Genomic DNA, 19,939 nt, shown 5'->3' on the forward strand with positions numbered 1-19,939 from the left:
GGACTCTGTGTCCCCTGTGATTCTTGGATGAGATATTTAACAGTTCCAAGCTTGCCCTTCCCATCATTTAAGACAGGCACTGCCCACTCTGTGGGAATGCTGTGTGAAATGCTGACAGTCAGGACTGAGGAGAAGAAATCTCCAAAACTTTTGGAGATGGCTCATATAAAAATACCACCAAACCCTGCCATCTGCCCAGAGATTATTCAGGCAAATGCCATGCACAGAAATATCTGGCAGAATAAAATAGTCCATAAACCTGATCCCAACAGTAACTGATGCAGCAGTTGGGAATCAGGAGCCAGATTTGCTTTTTGTGCTCCGTGTCATTTGGCTGAGRCTGATTCAGAACCCTGAGATGCTCCTCCTCAGTTCCTAATTAGCTTCAGAGGGGACGTTTTAAACCAGTAAGGACAAGGAAATCTAAGTTATCCTAATTCTTCAAGTTCGAACCTTCCTCCACTGCTTTTTCACTACATAAATACAGTATTAATATTCAAATAAAAATCAGTATATTCACCTTGTCCCTTTTTTGATTAGTAACWTCCAACTTCATGGATTAAAATGAGATGAAACAGATTTTATTATCAGTTTGGAAGATAACTTTCATTTGATCTTGATTTTGCTATATTATCTTCTTGATGAGTCCAATATGGAAATTCCAAGGCAATCACACGTCCAATGCAATAATTCTGTATAAAACTGTACAAGATACATGAATTGAAAATGTACCAACAACGTATTATCTACACATGCCCATTTAAAAAGAAGAAATTATAGAATTAACAGGAAACAAAGATTATTCCTTACTCATATTAGGCCTGACTCCAACACTAGTAATCATATTGACTGTTGAATAGCTCCACAAATACTTGCACTCAGTGGAAGTACCTAGGTAGGCAAATACTGCAGGGCCTGGCAAAAGTGGGAGAATCTGKGCTCCTCTGATTCAGAGGTTTATTATTAACAAAACCCTTGGCTGCTCAAAGCCCACAGAATGGTTTCCAGTGAACAGTCACACCACTAGTCGGAGAAAGGCACMCAYGAGATAAAGGAGAATGAACCAGCTYACTGACGTGTTGATACACAGCTGATAAGGAAAACAAAAAACCAGCTTCAAAAAATACAACAGTTGAGTTTCAGTGGAAGCCAGAAGCAGCAGCTGGTCTCTCCTCTCTCCCAGCATCACAAGGTGTGTGTGACAATGCTGAAGATATTTCCMATCCTAGCCATCCTTGCAGGTAAGAACAGCAAACTGATGGAATAGAGGGGCAAAAAGGGAAATTGCTGAAGTAAGAGAGCARGTGAACCTGACTGGCAAATGAGGAGAACATTTGAGGTGATTTATYCCAGGATGGAATGAAAATCATGGCTATACAGCAGACCATTTTATGGAAATCCACAAACTGAGATCTACCTGATGAGAGCTTTTTGCTCAAGAACAGAATTTTGGCTTTGGTAGGTTAATGCTTTGTTCTGCYGTCAGGAAGAGGCAAAGAGCTCTCACATGGACTGGTTGGGTCTTTCAAGTGTTCCTAGGTCAGATTTTTCCATATTTGGCTTTTGTCTCCSCTTGATAATAGGGATGGAAAATGATGCCCCAGTCCCTCAACCACCARAAAACCTGGGGGGATGCTTAACTTTAAACACACAAATAATCTTTGGCTTTCCCGGAAATTAAGTGAGGAYATAATACTTTGTGGGATCTGGGAATTATATGGTATAGTAAAAACTATGTATTATTCATGTTTCAAGGGCATTTCATTGTGCTAAGCTTTACTTTTATCATATACAGAAGCAGTCACTTTAAGTCTAATGCTCCATGGAGATGAGCAGCCCCTACATCCACTACAGAAAATGAAAGTTAACTTCCACATCTTCTTTTAAAGATGGAATTGTCTGGCTTGGGTGCCACAGAATTATTTTAAATAGCTGTTCCTGGAGTTTCAGTGTTCTAACTCTCACAAAGATATAAACCCATCAGATTTTCACCTTCRAAATGAAAAGTAATTCAGATTTGGTACCAATATTTTTCAAAGCAATGTACTTTAATTTGATAGCTCTGGATTTAAGACCAGCAGTGAGTCCATAACAATGTGTGCCATTGGGGGTTTCTGTCATGGCTCAGAAAAGATCAGCAAACTTGAATTTACTTCATGGGTGTTAAAAACTGCAGAGGACTTCAGTGGAAGTGTGAGATTCCAAATTAACTGCACTGACTTTCACTGTGGGAAGGAAACAGTCTCACCATAACACTGATGAGTAAAAGACATGGATCCACCGTTTTTAACAAGTTATGGTCCTGTTCACACTAGCTTTTTTCACTAAGTTACTTCTTATTTGTGCACTTTTCTTGGTTTAAACCAAAAGGTCAAYATGTATGAATGGGATTAGGRGTTGGAAGCCATAAATGCAAAGTGAAACTCCCATTGACATCCATGGTGAGGGAACAGGCTCTGTGGGGCTGGTTCACTCCATTGTCAGTCAAAAGCTCCACCTTGCAATTAGCATTGTTTTTGAACAGCCTCACTGGTCAATGCCAGTTTGATATGTTTTGTCTTGATATTTTTACTAGAGCAATTATTTCAATTCAATATATTTCTTCAAAATACAGTTTTATGGAAACTAGAATGCTTTGTGGAGGAATCGTTTCTGCTAAAATTAATTTCTTCCAGAAAAGCTTGTAACTGTCAGGCTCTATGGCACCCCGATTCCAAAACCAGAGAATGATAAAGTAAATATGTGGAGCAAATGACTGGAAAATGGATGTTTTCTGTAGCATAACATTGTGTTGAAAGATGGTACCTTTAATCCTGCGAAGAGCAGAAAATAAATACATTTAAACTGTGGCAGGAAACCATCATCCTCTGGCCAAGACTAATTCTTAAAGCTGAGAACAGTGAACTGAGATGCCTCAAATAATATGGSATGGCTTTTATATTAAATCTCAGTAAGGATTAAGCAGCTGTGAACTCGTAAGACAAGCAGGACTGGCAGCCAGCCCCGGGATCCCCTCTTTCCCCAAGGCAGGTTTGACACATTTAGGTCAMTCTCCAGCCATTCCTGCAACACTGTCTTCACATTTAATATAAATCTTGTCAYTTAAACCCATTAATTCTCATCCTAGCCACCACCAACACGGAAAGTAGATTATTCCTTTCTTCCTTGCAGTGAGATTYTACTATTGAAGCCATCAGACAGGGAAAACAGTACCCAAAGAGTTCAGATAGATTTGCATACTGTACTTACTCATTAATTTGCAATATTTACATAGTTTAAAATGATAAAATTAATTGTTTMTTTTTATAAACAATGTTTTCTCATACAAGGCTTTAATTTCAGCAAAATACTGTTTGGTATTACTGGACATCCTGCGTAAACTCTCAAAAGCAGCATCCAAACATCAGATAYACAGATCCTGCATTGAGAAAAATATTTTATATACTTTGTCTCTATCATTAATATATGCAGTAAACACACACAAAAATTAATATTACATGAAATTCTCACCTTGCCTGCTTTGCATAGAAAGCTCTAAAAGACTTACGTTTTCCATCACACTCAAAAGAAATACATTCTCCTTCTAAACCTTTAGACATTAGCTTTGAAACTAAACTCAGTGACCTACCAAACGCCTGAAATTCAGACTTATTTTTTCTGACAGCTCTAGCTTTGCTGTCATGTGTCATCAGGGCTAGTAATTCACACAGAGATAGAAACAGATAAAGGCTGTAAGGTGGTGCTTGATTCCTTTCATTACTGTGATTGTGTAGTCATGACCGATTGGAACATTATGGGGAAGGGCTCTCAAGTTGTGTTTGCTCCATTTCTGCTTTGAGCACAAAGGGGTTGATTGAGTTAGCAAAGAACTCCGTGCAAACCACAGAATAAAAGCAGTTCCAAAAAGTTTCATCTGATGTAATAGCATTGGGRGGAAAAAACAGCTTCTGGAGGTAAGCCCTTAGAAAGCTAAACAAAAGCAAATTAATCAGCAAAATAAAAGTAGAGAAAGGCTGCTGAGCTTCAGCCTGAGGGACCCAACAGTGCCACTGAGCTCCAGTTAGAACATAAGAATGTATGAAATGAAATGAGAACRCTGTAGGTGATGGTGCTTCACAGTGAAGGAGATCAGACATCTAAAGAGATAACTGCAAAAAACCTGAAAAGGGCAAGAAGGTAGAGAGGGAGAGGGGTAGACACAGCTGTGAATGAGAGTGCAAGCACAGGAGAGCTCTGTGAGTGCAGAAGAAACTTCAGTTTAACCACAGACTCTCAGAGAGAAGATGAGCATCAGCAAAGGAGCACAAGAATGGGTTTAAGAACTCTGCTTTTTAAGAGTATTATTTATTGCAAGGGCACTGCTGTTCTGGRGGATTTATTTGCTTTTACCCACTCCCAGCTCGTTACCACCAAAATTTCCACACAAAGCCCAAAGGAAGCTACTGCAAAGGAGAGCAGCAAATGTGTCCTGCAGGTTTCTCCAATAATACAGAGAGTGAGGCACTCTCTCATGGCTTCCAGGGCCAGCTGACCACTCCTCACCCCCTTCCTGCCCACAGGCCACGCCAGCGGAGTCGTGGTGACCGTCCCCCAGAAGACAGTGAATGTCACCACAGGAGGGAAYGTGACCCTGCTCTGCACATACACGAGCTCTGGACTGCTGGGGAATTTTTTTATTCAGTGGAGTTTCTACAGTGCCAAAGAGAGCCAGCTGCACACCGTAAGATACTCGTTTATTATTATTATTATTATGGAATTATATTTAAGATATCCTTAAGTCCTCAAAGAGTCTTGTTATGTTGGATAGGGTTATCCTTAGCACAGACCAGGTAGTGTTAATGTTGCGACCCCAGAGAATAAGGGCTGGAGAGCAGTGAAATTTTGGGACAGATGAATGAATTATCTAGGCTCCTAGCTCCCACCGACACGCCTGAACGCCCTCACAAACTGTTGAAAAAGTACAAAAGCGATTCAGATGCTCAAACAACTTGCTCCAAGTCACACAGGAAGCGTGAAGCAAAGACCAGGTGTCCAAAAATCACACCCTGGACCAGCTCCCTTTTCTCTTGTCTGGCAGATATTTCCTGCCATTGTGAAGGCTGCTTTCCTGGTGAGACGCCCTTGCCTATGACAATGTGCTGTTCCCCATTAAAGGGTCAAACGAGAGCTCCTTGGCTCAGGCACTGCCTTTGGCAGCTCGGTGAGAGGTGCTGTGTGTGACACTGGACTGTGGACACAGAGTGGGCAGCAAGAGCACTGGCAGGACTCTGCAGTAAGCTGGCACAGCAGGGAATTTGCACAGCAAACTTGCATTGGTGTTTCACAGCATCCCATGGCTGACACTGTGGAGACAGAACAATTACAAATGCTCCCTGTCCTTCCTGAGACCCCGACAGGCTGCAGAGCCAAACAATTTCTTACTCTGGAGGTGTAATGAGACTGTGGTGGGGTAGGTGGGAGTGTCAGCAGAGATGGGACTGGGAAGGACACCAATACCACACAGGGACTTGTTCTAACCCTGCCTGAGCCTCTGTGGCTGTGGAGACCCTGCAGAGCAGCTTGGTCTGCCTGGAAGGAGTCAGGGACAGGAGGTGTGACTGCCTGTGTGCACTCACACTGCTGCCCAAACCTCAAGAACTGTCAATCTTCTGTTTTGGTGGGGAAATGAACCCATGAATTTCATTCCCAGCATAACACGTAGGGCATGGGCTCCCACCAGCTCAGCCCTGACCGGTGCTGAGCAGCCAGAACACCTTCCTTCATAAGAAGAAATCTTGATTAGAAGTGTCTCTGAATCATTGAAGACAACTGGGATTCCTTTTCCATGTCAGGCTTATGCTCATGAGACAATCATTTCCCATGTTTTTATCCCGTTGCCAACATTTTTTCTCCTAAAAGTTCAATTCTCCAGCCTGGTGTTACAGCTGAGAGTGGATGGAAGGAGATTTGACTTAGAGGAGTGTCACAGTCCATACTGAGGATATTCTGTCATGTCACAAGTCTCCTAATAATATTACAATAGGAGGTTTTCATTGTTGACAGAGCTGTACCTTCTATCTGGTTTATCAATTACAGCAGGATTAGACTGTAATTTTCAGAATGTGCAAGTTGTAATGTATTGGGCATTGAACAATGACAGCCATTATGTGAGAAATGGCAATTAAACCCAAAATAGGACTGCTCACTCTCCTGCAGTCTCACAGCCACAGTTAAAGCCTGTATTAGTGCTAAGCACAAACTCTGGGCCCATCCCAAATTCTGAATCCAGCTGAATGCCAGACTGATGTGTGCACACCTTGCCTGATCAACTGTGTGAGCAGTAGTTACTCATTATTTGCTTTCCCTGAGCTAAAACGATTTTATTAAAAGAAGAATTATTCATGAAAAGGTGGTAGCTACAAGTTTCCTAATGTGTACATGGTACAATATATTACAATTTTGATCCAGTATGTTACATCTTAAATTTTAATCACTTGTTCAGGTGGGAAATACAGYACTGACATAGGATCAAGCTCATCTTCTCCAGGTTTGCTGAGAATCTTTCTGTTCTACTTGCATTAAATTTTCCATATTGTAACACACTAAATGCCATAAGTTTTTCTGGTCACAATCAAGAGAAATAAGCAGATTGTAGTTACAAGTATTTTAGAGGGAGAATCATACAATTTCAAGAGATCCAGGAGGGGAAAACCATTTGTAAACTATGACTAATGATGAGAAAAATACCCCCTGAGAATTATAATCATAAAATACTGTGGGTGGTTCAGAATCTGCTCAACAAGAACTAACTGATGCCAGACTACCAAATGTCAGGGAAATCTTATGGATCAACCCCTCCCAGTTTTTGCAGCTTTCACTGCAGGCAATGGGAAAGCTGTGCCTATAAGGTCTGTAAGAAACACTACTGGGAAAAATTGCAGCTGGATTTCCCCATCTGAAACTAATTTCACGGTAAATTCCCTTTCCCACCGCAACACATTTATAATGGCTGCATTTGTGATGGATGATTTGCATTTTCATTACATAAAGTCAGTTCAGTCTGGAAAGGCCATGGGTTAGTGCTAATCCCGTTCTCCTTGAGCACCAAGGCAGAGTCTCCTCTCACTGCAGCTCCATTCCCTGGGATGCCTGGGGAGGTTCCAAGGGCTCCCTTTGCTCCCTGGAGCCTGATGATGTCCCTGGAGGCTGCAGGACTGGGGCACTGCTCTTTTTAAAATGCTTTTTTTTTAAAAAAAACACATTCAGTCTTGTATTACTTGACCCTGTATTCTTTTACCACCACATGGCAATTCCTTACCGTTTTGAACCTATTCACAATAAAATTAATGGTGTTGATGCAAACACTGGGAACAAATGTGATTGCTGGTGGAAAATATGGTTTAAGAAATCACACAACACAGCTKAACAAAAAGTTGGATTTTCACCCTCCCTCTGAATGAGGTTGGTATTTCTATTTCAGGCTGGTGACTCTTCTGAGTTTCAGAAAGGACTGGGAGCCTGAAAGCCCACRTTTTTCTCCTACAAGTTTAAACAAATATATAATCTCTCTACAAACTCAGCCAAGTTTGCCCTGGTGGCTTGGCACATAGCTGATTAAAGCTCAAATTTTGTTCCAAGTAGGAAACATATGGATGGTACTGGAGGAGATTGCCAGCTTTGGCTTTCATTGTTTAGGTAAAACAATACTAATATGCAATTCAAAAATATATTGACTATGCCASTAAGATGACAAACCCAACTATTTTGGAAATAATGGCACAATATCTCACTGAATACCAGAACAATAGCTTGCATTTCAAGTGGAACAAAAGTATTTAATTTTATGAGTTATTTAGATTCTTCTAACAGGTCCATAATAAAAAACTCAAAACACATCCTTATAAATAGCATATATATAAGCATAAAAATCATGGAAAATAGGATGCCATACATATTTTTAACCTTTTCTTCTTTCCATTTAGCCCTTTAATRCTAAATGGAAGTTTTAAATAATAACTACCAGCCAAGGATCTTGAGAACTTTCCAATACTGAACAATCTCTATTTTACCTCTCGACAAACTGAGGCTAACACTATTTATTCAGCTCACTGAGGTACATGGCCTGGTTCATAAGGTAAAGTCTCAGCTCCTGCTAAGACCTACATCTGTGCTTCATTTCATGCTCTGAGTCACTCAGCCGGCCCCAGTTAAAGCACCTAAGTAAATGTTTGAAAGCTGAAACCTCTGTTGACTCTGCACAGGYGAGGCTGCAGCCTTGAAAGCCAAATACAACTGCAGAAGCTAACCAGGGCCACACCTTGAGCCTCCAGCCCAGGCCACCCACAGCTAAAGCCAGAGAAATGCTCAGGGACACTGCCTGGATAACCAAGGTGTGCCCAGGGCAGGATTCTCAATTGAAATTTTAAATTCTCTATATGAGTAAAAGTCATGGATACCTGATACTTGTAAGCAAAACAGAATTATTGATGGATTTCTTATTAAAACTAAAAAGCTCTTACAAAAAAGCAAGTTTGTGGCACGTTGTTCAGCAGGGAAAGTCCAAAGGAGGAAAGAGGCAAGAAAGGCGACCTGAGCACAGATGTATCAGCTCCTTCCACCCTGACACCCCAAATTCAGATTATCAGCAGTCCCAATGCCAGCACAAAGCAAGGCACAGCCTTGAGCACTGGGCTACCCCATATGAGAGCCAGAGACCAGCCAGCCCTGTGTGTGGGGGTTTCATAAAAACASCTTCATGGAGTGGAGAGGCAACACCTCCCCTGCAGGGGAATGGAGATGCTGCTGTCATCTCTCTGCAGATGGAGTGACCCTGGATGTCAGTGGGGCTATGGAGGATTGCCTGTGATTATCCCAAAGGAAACTGCACACGAGTAGGAAACAATCAGGATGTAACTGGGGTGTTTGCAGCAAACATCAGATTTCAATTCTCTGTTTGCCTAATTTTGGGTAAAGTTTAGGAATAAGATTCTGTTGGATCTCATAGTTGACAAGGCCTGAGATACTTTCTGCACAACTCACTGAACATGAGGCACCTTGCCCTTGTGATCAGCATGGATGGTAGGTGGGGAGCTGTGTGGAGAGGTGGCTCTTTGATTTTGGGGGAACATTTAAAGTCTCATTTAACTCTCAGATCAGCACATTTTTACTCAAATACAGCACTCCCCATGTCACGGTATTCTGAGTATGGATGAAAAGTCAGTCAGTCTTTGTCAAAAGACGGTGTATGTGACAGATGCACGGGGAAGATGTAGCTGGAGATACAAGGTAAGAAAACAATCCCCATAATCTTGAGGGGGAGAAAGAGCTAAACAGCTTCTACTAGATCTGTGCTATTGTGAAACCTGCACTCATAATCTGCATTGAAATCTCAAARTGAGCACATGACTGAAATAAGTTGAATTGGATGCATCGTTCAGAATTTTTARGTCACCCTATTTTTTAATGCATTTTTCTCTATCAAAATTATTTTGGATGTGGTTGTTGTGTTGGGTTTTGTTTTCCCCCAGTTATTCTAGGTGGCTGAACTGGCAGCTTCAGGAATATTCTACCCAATGGGTATCTGAAGGGTGTGTGCACCCACCAGGAGCCTCTGGGCTGAATGTGAGCACGACTGGATTGCCCAAACTTGGGGCAACATATTTACATAGGACAAAAAATCATCCTGGATGTCCTTTCTAGAATACAAAAACATTTTGAGATGGGATGGATACCGAGGGCACTGAGCTGAACTGGCTTCCTCTCAGCTGTGTGCTCAGTGTTCCAGCCATAATCCATTCCAAACCCTCTCTGACTGCAGCAGGATTCCTGTCTCACCTGAAGTACAGGGTACAGCCCAGTCCAAACTGAGGTCTAATAATAACTGCTCAAGAGTTACACCAAATGCTCTAAGAAAACACCTTTGTGCTTGGTGCACTGTAGGAGTGATTCACTAATAGTTCAGCCACGAGAGTGATCTGAGAACACCAAAAAGCTGCTCCTCCARTGTGTTTGCACCAGTTAAAGCTGCTGAATGATTAATCCTCTAAAGGCTTCTGGCTCCTTCCCTTTCTTCTTCTACCAATGCACTGCTGTGACAAGACATTTCTAGTCATTGTTAATATCCTCGATTCCCCATGCAAAAGTCCCAGTAAGGCAGGACATAATATCCCTACCTTCTGGCAGATCAGAGTTTTGACTAAAATGTGTGAAAACAAGCTATGGATGAAATAAGGCATTTGGGCCCAAACTCAGTCATGTGACATGTCAAGGAAACCAACACATGTGTGAGCATTTGCTTTCTTAGCTAGCAGAGTTCAGAATCTGAGCTTTGGGCCTTCATTAACACTCTGAGTGTGCAGCATTTTTTTTCTAATTAGATGGTTAGATGCTTAAGGGAGTGATGAACATTTTTTTCCCTTYGCTGTTATTTTATAAATTCTGTCTTTCCTCAGAATTCAACAAGAGATCACGATCTCAAACCAGCAAAGTTGTTAATAACCTCTGTTCTTTAGTAGCTTGAGAAAATGTCAAACAGCWAATGACAAACCACCCCAATGACAGRGCCCTCTGGGTGCTGGAGCTTTCCAGCTCCCCAGGCAAACACTGTGARTCACACATGGAATCCACCAGAAAAACGTCACCCAGCAGGATGCTACAGCTTTACATGTGCTGCTGGGGGAAGGAGAAGGGGCTGGGGGAGGAAAGACAGGTCCTGGAAAAGAGGTCATGTCCTGGAACTGCCCCCCAGTCAGGAAGTCAGGAGTTCTGTGGGGATTAGGCAGGACACTTTGTAATGAACCTTCAGGTACAATTCATAAGTTTGATATCCATAAGTACCAGGTGTGTGATGCAGTGATTCCAGGAGATGAGGCATGGGAGGAGTATTGACCTGGAAATTATGAATGAGTCCATCCAAAGTCATCTGAAAGACACAAATTTATGCAAATTCTTGTATATATTTGTCCTGTCCCAAGAAGAAGAGAAGCAGAGGGAAGCATGTTTCTTCTAATTTCCTGCCTGCTTCTTCACACACCCCCTTCACACCCTAAGGAAGATCTTTCTAAAGAAGCACAAAGAAAACCTGTGGGTGGGTTCCTCACACTCTGCCAGACATCTGGCAGCCTTTGAAAGTCCTCAACTCAGCATCAGCTCTGCCAACTGCTTCCTCTGCAGGCAAATACTTTCAACACCATCACTCTAGGAGGAACTGCCTGTGGACATGCAGAGTAACCAGAGCTCTGCCTCAGAAAGCCTGGAAGGGTGGCTGGATGGAGACAGCAGCCCCAGGCACTGCCTGGCCCACAGGCTGAACAACCAAGCAAACTGCAACCCTTTCTAAGGTCAGGGAGATGTTTTCTGGGCAACTTGGGTGTTCAGAAATTGGCGTCTCAGATGATGAAGTTATTAGAGACAACAGTTTTAGGAATGATAAATGCTCCTTTTTCTGTCAGTTGTTTGATTAGTCATCCCAGGCAGCTGCTTCCATGAAATGTGAAAAGGCACCATTATATAATAACTTGCCTGAACAAACTAGCTGGTAAGGAAGAGCTGCAACCATTAATGCATCCTCAGTATTGTTTCTACTCTGTAAATAATCRATTTCACTGGAGCTGCTCATGATTTACTTGAGGACATAAAAAGCTTGTTTTTTGAAGRGGAGCATAGAGGTTTCTTTTGCATTTTTCTGCATTTAAGATGATGCACTTAAAGTATATTTACCATCTCAGATGAAAAAGGCTTCCAGAAAAAAAATCTACCATTGACTAAATATACAGTTTTCTCATTCTAGGTAAAATGGAAAGAAATGTCAATGAGATGTGTGTCTGCAGGAGGAAACATTAGCTCTCAATTGACCAAAACCAAAAAGTTTCACATATCTTCAACACAAAACAAGTTTTTTACCTTTGAATTGGAATAGAAACACTTTTGCAAAGATTTTCATTTCAGTTTTCTGAAAACCATGAGCCAGCTTTTCAAGGATAGCACAAAATCACTTTGGACAAGGGTTTAAAATACCCATTTTTAGTGTATTGTTCAAAATGGGCTATGAATTCACAGCCAATTAACTGAAACATATTCCTCTTAAATGAAATTTCCTGTGTACACAATCCAATCATACCTTTGGGACAAGATATACACTTAGTAATTAATCAGTACATTATTCAGCCTTTYTGGTGTTTACCACCTTCCTTCAGGCAATGAACTCCAGAGCCAGTGAGATAAGCATCAAACRGGGGAGAACAGAGAACAGGCAGGAGCCTGTTCAGCAGAGGARCTGAATGCATTGCCTGAGAATGTTTCATTGCCTTTATGTTCATGCTTGAAAAAAACTGACCAAGAAAGACTCTGTTTGAATCCATGAAGAGAAGAAATAGTCTCTGCTGTGTTGACACCTGCCTCAGATTTAACAGTGTACACAAAATATTTTCTCTGCATTCACTGAATCAGAAAGAGAGAGCACAGGGGATTAATTTTTCAGTTTATTGTACGGGGACTTAAGCACGTAATTCACCCTGACTCCAGGTCAAATGTACTGAGGAGCACTTGCTCCTCTGCAGTGTTTGCTGCCATGCCCTGACTGCATTTATGACTTGCAGCTCAATCCTATTCCCAGGAAGACGTGCTGTAGCTAAACAAGCATTCAGTGGACCCCTTCTGCTGCTCTTTACTCTCACATAAATCTCAGATCATTCTGAGGTAGATTGAGCGGAATTTAGGCCCTTTTTCCAACAATCAAGCCTTTAATAGGGTATGATGGGACTGCCACTCCTCTCATGCTGCAGCAGGACACATTACTTCATTTAAATCATGGCAGAGCCTAATTTCACATCAGTGCAAGGAGCTGATGGAAGCCCTCCCACTGCCCCACTGGTGCTGTTGATGGAGAGGGGATGGAATTCCAGCCCATCTCTGTTGAGAGCTATCTGGGCACATCAGCCTCAGAAAAGTCTGAAGTCACTGTTCTTGTAGCTTCAGACTCTGGCAAGAAACAGTGATAAACAAAAYTCTGCCATTGCTCACACTCAGATAAAATGAGACTAATGTGGCCAGTGTGCTTTTGTAATTCCAGGTAGACMACATTTTTGAAGAGCAATTTGTTTAAAACAAACTCCCTATTTTGAACACTCTYCATCCCTGGGGAATACAGTGAGTCCATCCAGACTCTGGTTTTGGAAGAGAGTTCCATCTCCTGACATTTGCAAAGCATGAAATCAGTTTAAAAAGTGTTGTTATTGCATACACACAATGGAAACTGGGTGTATCCATGTTCAGCAGATTTTCTAACCAGCTCTGTCACTGTGCTACCCCTGCACCTCTCATCTGCAACGCCAGCGTTCCATGCCTTGGGAATGCTCTGGTGTTCRGAGCCCTGCATCAATTGTACCTGGTGTTTGTAATCCTGGGGCAGGGAAAGATAAAACCTGGCTGAGGAGTGTGCAAAACTGCACCTGAGGTGTGGCCAAGCTGCAGTYCCCGAGCTGCTGGGGCTGTGCAGCCTGGGCTCTGACCTTCATTTCAAAGCCCTAGCCTTGCATAAACCAGCTGTGCTCTGACAGTTTTGGGGTGTACCTTGCCTTAAGCTAACAAAGGCTKCTAGATAACATTCCTTAAAGACTTCAGTCAACACCATATCAGGGTGGATAAATACAATTAAGAATAAATATTCTGCWTTCAAAATGCAATCAGTTGATCTGCAAAGTAAAGCAAATTATACTTCTTGCCTGGGGATCTGCAGTATCCCTAAAAGGCAGAGAACTTTGACCACAAGGAAATTTTGCTCTAATTGCATGTGTGATGATTCTGCTCTGTTCTTGTACTGCATTCTTATGGCTTTCAAATTTACTGCCAACAGATCAGGTGCCCTGTTTGCTTAGACCTTTGTCTTGTCAATTCCTTTCAGTTCTCTGTTTTCTCCTGCATTTGGAAAGCTCTGCAGCCACCCACTTTTTGCAATGACAGGCCCATCCTTGCCATAATCTTCTACTAAGCAGCTTATTAATGATATCACAAATTATCAGYGCTTCACTTAAAGCACTATTCACTGTGCATGACTTAGCATTTTTTCACAGAATTGTCATGTGATGGTCAATGGTCTCATCTTTGGTTTTGCAAATGCATCACTCTATGCTTGGAGCATCCACGAAGATCTAGCTACTGTCAATTACACAATTAAAAACACCATTTCTGAGAAGCTTGTCTTTAAAGAAGCTTTAGAAATACGTATTCCAATGTATTTCATTTCTGCTTTCTTGTGGGAGAAGGCAAGAAARGGGTTCATATTGCTTGGCTTTAATCAGAAATCAACTATATTCAGAGTATCAAACAAAGCAGCAAGAAGATCTTTTTATCAAACTAACATTGGTTCTTTATCACAGATCTATTATTATTCAGGAGGCCAGTCCTACTCCTATGGAGCATTTAAGAATAGGATAACAGCTTCAACAAATCCAGGGAATGCATCAATAACAATCTCCAACATGCAGCCCTCAGACACCGGTTCCTACACCTGTGAAGTTTTCAGCCCTCAGGGGGATGCTGGACAGAGTCAGAAATCTGTGATTGTCAATGTGCTGGGTGAGTGAGTGCCTTCCCTCTCTATGGCTTTTTGTTGTTTTCTCCCCCCTATTATGAAACACTGAATTCACGGCTCAAAATACGTAGGGCCAGAGGGAATAACAGGCTGTGGTAAACAAGGGCAGTGATGCAGAGGGAGCTCCCTGAGTCACTGCAGCAGCGTTTCCAAGGGCTCTGGAGGCAGGCAGAGCCTGGGTGCCCTCTAGCTTCCAGCACCAGTGACCTGCTCCCACTCCACTGCTGCTTTTGCCTGACCCACAGTCAAAYCTCATCCTCCCACCACCGGCCTCCAGTCGCTTTGTGCTCTCAGAAAGWTACCCCATGTAAGCAGATAAGAGGGTGGCTGGAATTATCCAACTTCACTCTATTTTTCATACTGAAAAACAAAAGTGATACTAGCTTTGATTAAAAGAAAACACCCTTTTAGCTGGGAGTGACAACTTCTCACTAAAATCATTACATGCAGCCCCAGCACAGACCAAAACATCACYGATTTTACCTAAAAGTGATCTCAGTGACTTGTGTAAATCTAGAGAGGGACAACAGCACAGCCCAAGAGTTCTGGCTCACACCAATTCCCAAACCTCTAGAAAATTAGAATGTGTTGGATGGCAGTAGTACAAAATCTGTTTTGTGTGGAAGAAAGCAATAGCTCAGCCATGAACAGGCAGGACAGAAAGGATGAAAAGCAGTGGAATGAGATACTTTACTTCCTAATAAGATAAAAGGTTGTACTAACCCTGTCTAATAATTCCTTTTATCTTGAGAATTCATACCTGGTCAGAGTGACAAATCACAGACATACAGCAACGTTATTCCAACCTCTCTTGCCTATCATTCAGGGATTAGAAAAAGATATATGTAAACTCATTTCCTGAAAAATCTAASTACTACTGATAATTCTCATCTAAAGTTCCCAAAATATGTATAAATCTTGGAGTTGAGTAAAGATTGAACTTTTCACATGAAAATCAAGAGAAGTAGATCACTTATGCACACAAACTTGGGCTGTGTTCGTTGCTGGTAGTATCCCTGACAGTGCTCTAAAGAACCACAAAAGCAYATCTGTAGGTAGGAAATGAAAAACAATGGGTGTAAGTGAAGACAGAACCTTCCCTTTTGTGCAAAGCAAGAACATTATATCAAAACAGATATATTTTTTAACAGAACTATGGTTTGTTTATTTCTTTCACAAATGTAATATACTGAAAGAATCAATCCTTGATGCTCCCCCTCTCTCTGGAAAAGCTCCTGCCATGTTCCTAAAGAAAATGATGCTGCTATGTGGCAGAATGGTGTATGGTGAACAGTGAGTGGCCCATTATAATGAAAATATTTGATAGTCTTTGTCTCAACACCTCCCTAATAACAGTATGCAAATGAAATATAATCAAACTGTGTCCTAGGCCATGTACATATATTTAATATTACTCAATTTTTTAATGGGAGGGGRTTTTGGTCAGTTCACAAGAGAAACTCTGCTCTTGGATGGAAATCTGTAGTGGGGTTCAGTTCTTTGCTCAGAGCAGCACGGTAGCAGAACTCGAGGTGGATGTTTGCAGCCTGGGTACACATTCAYCATGTGTCTGCTCTTATTTTACAGTCAAACCATCAAAACCCTTCTGCAAAGTAGAAGGAACACCTGAAAAAGGCCATCTGATCTACCTCCTGTGCAACAGTGAAGAGGGATTGCCTCGCCCCACCTACCGCTGGTACAAAGTCGATGAGAACACCCTCAAGCCTGTGACAGAACAATTCAGTACGTAACTACAGGACTGCCATGTATTATTRTTTTAAAAAATCCAAGTAAATGGATAACTGGTGAACCCCGTTTCTAATCTATGTATCACATTGGCTAATTAAAATTTCTCCTCCTCTTCCAATGGTCAATGTCACAGAATKGTATTTTTATTTATTCAAATCGATCAGCAGCTGTCAAAAACACAGGACTCTTTTTCTATTTAATAAAAAAATTTTGGAAGTCCTGTTGATGCCTTTAAATTGTTAAAATGGGAGCAGTATTTATGCCTTTACATCTCTGCKCTCTTGAAATTTTGAGTGAATTTGTGTCAATTTGTCATTCAATACTAGGACATCCTTGCATTCCAAAAATTTTCTGTACCTGTTACATTTTCATTTGTGGAGTTACACAGACAACCACAGCAGGTGAATAAAACATCATCCAGAGTGGTTGGCAGAGTAGGGGCTTCTAATACGCCCCCATAGAACCCTCTGGAGCAATTTTCCAGGAAGGTAAATGTTTTATAGCCAAAGAATATTAAAAACAAAAATCCAAGTAAGTGAATAATGGGTGAAGCCTGTTTCTAATGTCTGTGTCACTACAGAAAAGTGTTTGCCTCTGCAGAATACAAACAGTAACGTGTACCTGCTCCCTGTTTGCCACAGATCCAAACTCTGGCATCCTTTACATCAGCAACCTCAGCACCTTTGAAACGGGTTATTATCGGTGTGTGGCCAGCAACYTCCTGGGGAACAGCAGCTGTGAGCTGGACCTAACAGCAAAACGTAAGTGGAGTGCATGAAGGCATCACATCTTTGATGGAGGACATCCACAGCTTGCAGGAAAATGCTCTAACAACTTTGAAMCATTGATTTTTTTTTTTTTTCAAGTAAGACAAAACAGGATTTGGAGAGCTCTGGAGTTTCCATCCAGGCGTGCCCAGAATTTACACTGACTTAGCAAACTGATTTAATATCCCCACCTTAAATTCCTGCAAAGAGCAGGAGCTGAACCAGGTTCTGACTGCAGAGCCTTTACTGAGAATAGACAGACTTTGAGCAATTCCTTCCATCCAATAGTTCCACTGAGGTCTCCCCACCYCAGAAATTACAACCATCAYWGAAATRTGGTAGKACAAGGACWGGGRCACTCCAGATGTGACCACCAGCTGAAAGACAGAAATAAAGGCACCCCGGATTTCAGTGTTTGCAATGACTGAAAAGCAAAGGCTTTTACCTGCTGTCAGTGTTACAGTTCAATGTTTCCCTTAGCCAGGCATAAACACAGTGTTTTTATATACGATTATATACTTATTTATTATATCCTATTTATATACTTATTTTTGTTGGGATAGGGAGCTACCCAATGAGAARGGAGGCAGCAAAGATCACACAAGTACAGAGCTCCCATTTTCCWAGAGAATCTCTGGCCACCCTCCTGGAAAGAGCTCTTTGAATCCTATCCCTTCTTTCTGCTAAAGGSTCCTGCACTAAATTTCCAAGGGATTTTGCTATATTACTGCTTTTAAAAAATTCAAATAATCTTTTCTTTCCAGATTCAGATGGTGGTATTGTTGCTGGAGCATTGATTGGAGCAATTCTGGCAGCTGCTATAATTTGCATTATCGTCTGGGTCTTAACCAAGAAGGCAAAAAAAAGGAAATCACCAAATAATGAGATGCAGTAAGAATTTCTGTTTGCTTCATTTTGAAATAATTATTTCTGTAAAGCACTTCTGATAATTCAGAACTGAAGTAAAATGCAATTACTATAAACATTTTTCAAAGGGTAAATAATACAAGTTCTGAGAAAACTTTCAGAGTGAACATCTGCTCTGGGGGGACTTTTTACCTGTTGTTTTTGTAACAGAAGTTGCCATTGCCCTCTTCGCCATGTTGACAGGCAGTTATCACTTAGCAGCATCTAAAATAGTGAAGTAAATGTTTTTGAACAACACAAGCTGAAGTGGCAAGTTATAAAAACAGCTCTTTATATTTAAAGTTAATGGATCTGCATAGAGCAGGTGGAAGTAAAAAAGGAAAGAGCAGCTAAGGGCTGCCTCAGAAAATTTACAGGGATTTGAGCACAGAGGGCTCAGTACAGTATTATCTGAAATTACAGGACACACTCGGGATTCTCCAAGGCATCTCAAATTGCAGAAAACACAAGGTTTAGACAATAGAATGGGTCACAGAATGTCTGTGTGGATCCTGCTCTGGAGATCTGCTCTGTGCTTTGGTTGCTTATTTTTCCCTTAAATTGCCAAATCTTCAGAATAGGGATAATCTCATGCACTATATAGACTACATTTAGCCCTTGATGTTAAATGCTAAATAACTGCATGCAGCTGAGGCCAGGAAGAAACTGTGACTTCCCTATAGCACAGGCCTAAGTGTTCCTAATACAGAGTTCTGCTAACCCAGACCAGTGGACAGTCACTYATGCACCTGAATTCTGCTTTCAATGGATGTAGCATTGACATCTAATTTTGTACTCAGATCCTAATAAATCTTACAGTGTTGAATTAATCCACTAGCATCTGATATTTTTTACCATGTGAAAGTGCTTCAGTATTGGGATTTGGATTATTCTTGTTTTGATAAGATAAATGGAATTAATACCTGTTACTAAAAATATTTTTTTTAAATTTTTGTTGTTTCTAAAATATGAAATATATTTTAAAATATTTTTCTAGATTTCTGTCTTTTCACAATTCTTTTCTGACTGCACTCTATTTTTTATGCATTTCAATGGGACACCAGATCAGCAGGGAATTTCCCAGAAAGCTCACACCAAGCAGTGTGTTTTGCTGCCCCTCCTCAGACACTGTTTGTCAGCACTCAGTTTCACATTCTGCTTTCCTGGTGTAACATTTAAACACACTAAAATCTATTTTATTCTAATGGGATCACTTAAACCAGTGATGCAGATGTCTTATTTGCTAGTATGATGTCACTCTTTCTGTCTCAACACAATCTTAATAACAGGGGTTACTTTTCAGATAGCAAATATTGAGATTCATTCTTTTGAAAGACTCTAGTGTGTGAATAGGATTTCAACATGTGAAATCACAATCCTAATCCTGTCTTCCTGCAGAGAAATGGCTCAGAAACARCCCAATGCAGACTATGTTCAGGTACCCAATGAGGAAAACATTCCTGCRACCACAGTTCCATCGAGCAATGCAACAAATGAATACCCAAGTGTTGATGAAACAGCAGCTCCTGCAACATCTGACAATTATGAGAAGCAAGAAGCAGAAAAAGAAGAAATTGCCTAGAGTTTATTGAATAGAGTTTTCTYTGTCACCTTTGGACCCCTTTGTACAAAAATTGTTGTCATTGAATTAACATAGAAGTATGACTAAAACTTAAACAGGCATTTGTATTGTGAGCCACTGGGGTGGATTGAAAAGGGTCAGTCACACAGGCACTTTGTGAATAGCAGAAGATTTGGCCTTAAAAGTCAACCAGATTTCTTTTATTATCTAGTTATACTGTACAAAAAATTAAGTATAAAAAGAGTGTCATCCACATTTATCTAACATATTTTGCAAAACTGATCAGGAAATGGGCTGAAGCATTTGTCAAAGTAAGAGCTTTCCAGTCAAGTAYCAGTCATGCTGTGTACCCACACAGYTCAGAAC

General features: G+C 41.2%; 1 protein-coding gene across 1 annotated transcript; it reads left to right on the plus strand.

Annotated features, from left to right (window-relative positions):
* The first annotated feature begins 1,153 nt into the window (after positions 1-1,153).
* On the plus strand, positions 1,154-19,631 carry VSIG1 (V-set and immunoglobulin domain containing 1). Its single transcript, XM_057365679.1, has 8 exons — positions 1,154-1,241; positions 4,560-4,720; positions 9,157-9,264; positions 14,355-14,553; positions 16,157-16,312; positions 16,960-17,079; positions 17,850-17,976; positions 19,390-19,631. The coding sequence occupies exons 1-8, from the start codon at positions 1,205-1,207 to the stop codon at positions 19,571-19,573; spliced, it is 1,092 nt and encodes a 363-aa protein (XP_057221662.1). The 5' UTR covers positions 1,154-1,204; the 3' UTR covers positions 19,574-19,631.
* The last annotated feature ends 308 nt before the right edge of the window (positions 19,632-19,939 follow it).

This window comes from Malurus melanocephalus, unplaced genomic scaffold, assembly GCF_030028575.1.
Source record: "Malurus melanocephalus ecotype Western Australia unplaced genomic scaffold, MMel_1.1 scaffold_56, whole genome shotgun sequence".
Taxonomy (NCBI): Eukaryota; Metazoa; Chordata; class Aves; order Passeriformes; family Maluridae; genus Malurus; species Malurus melanocephalus.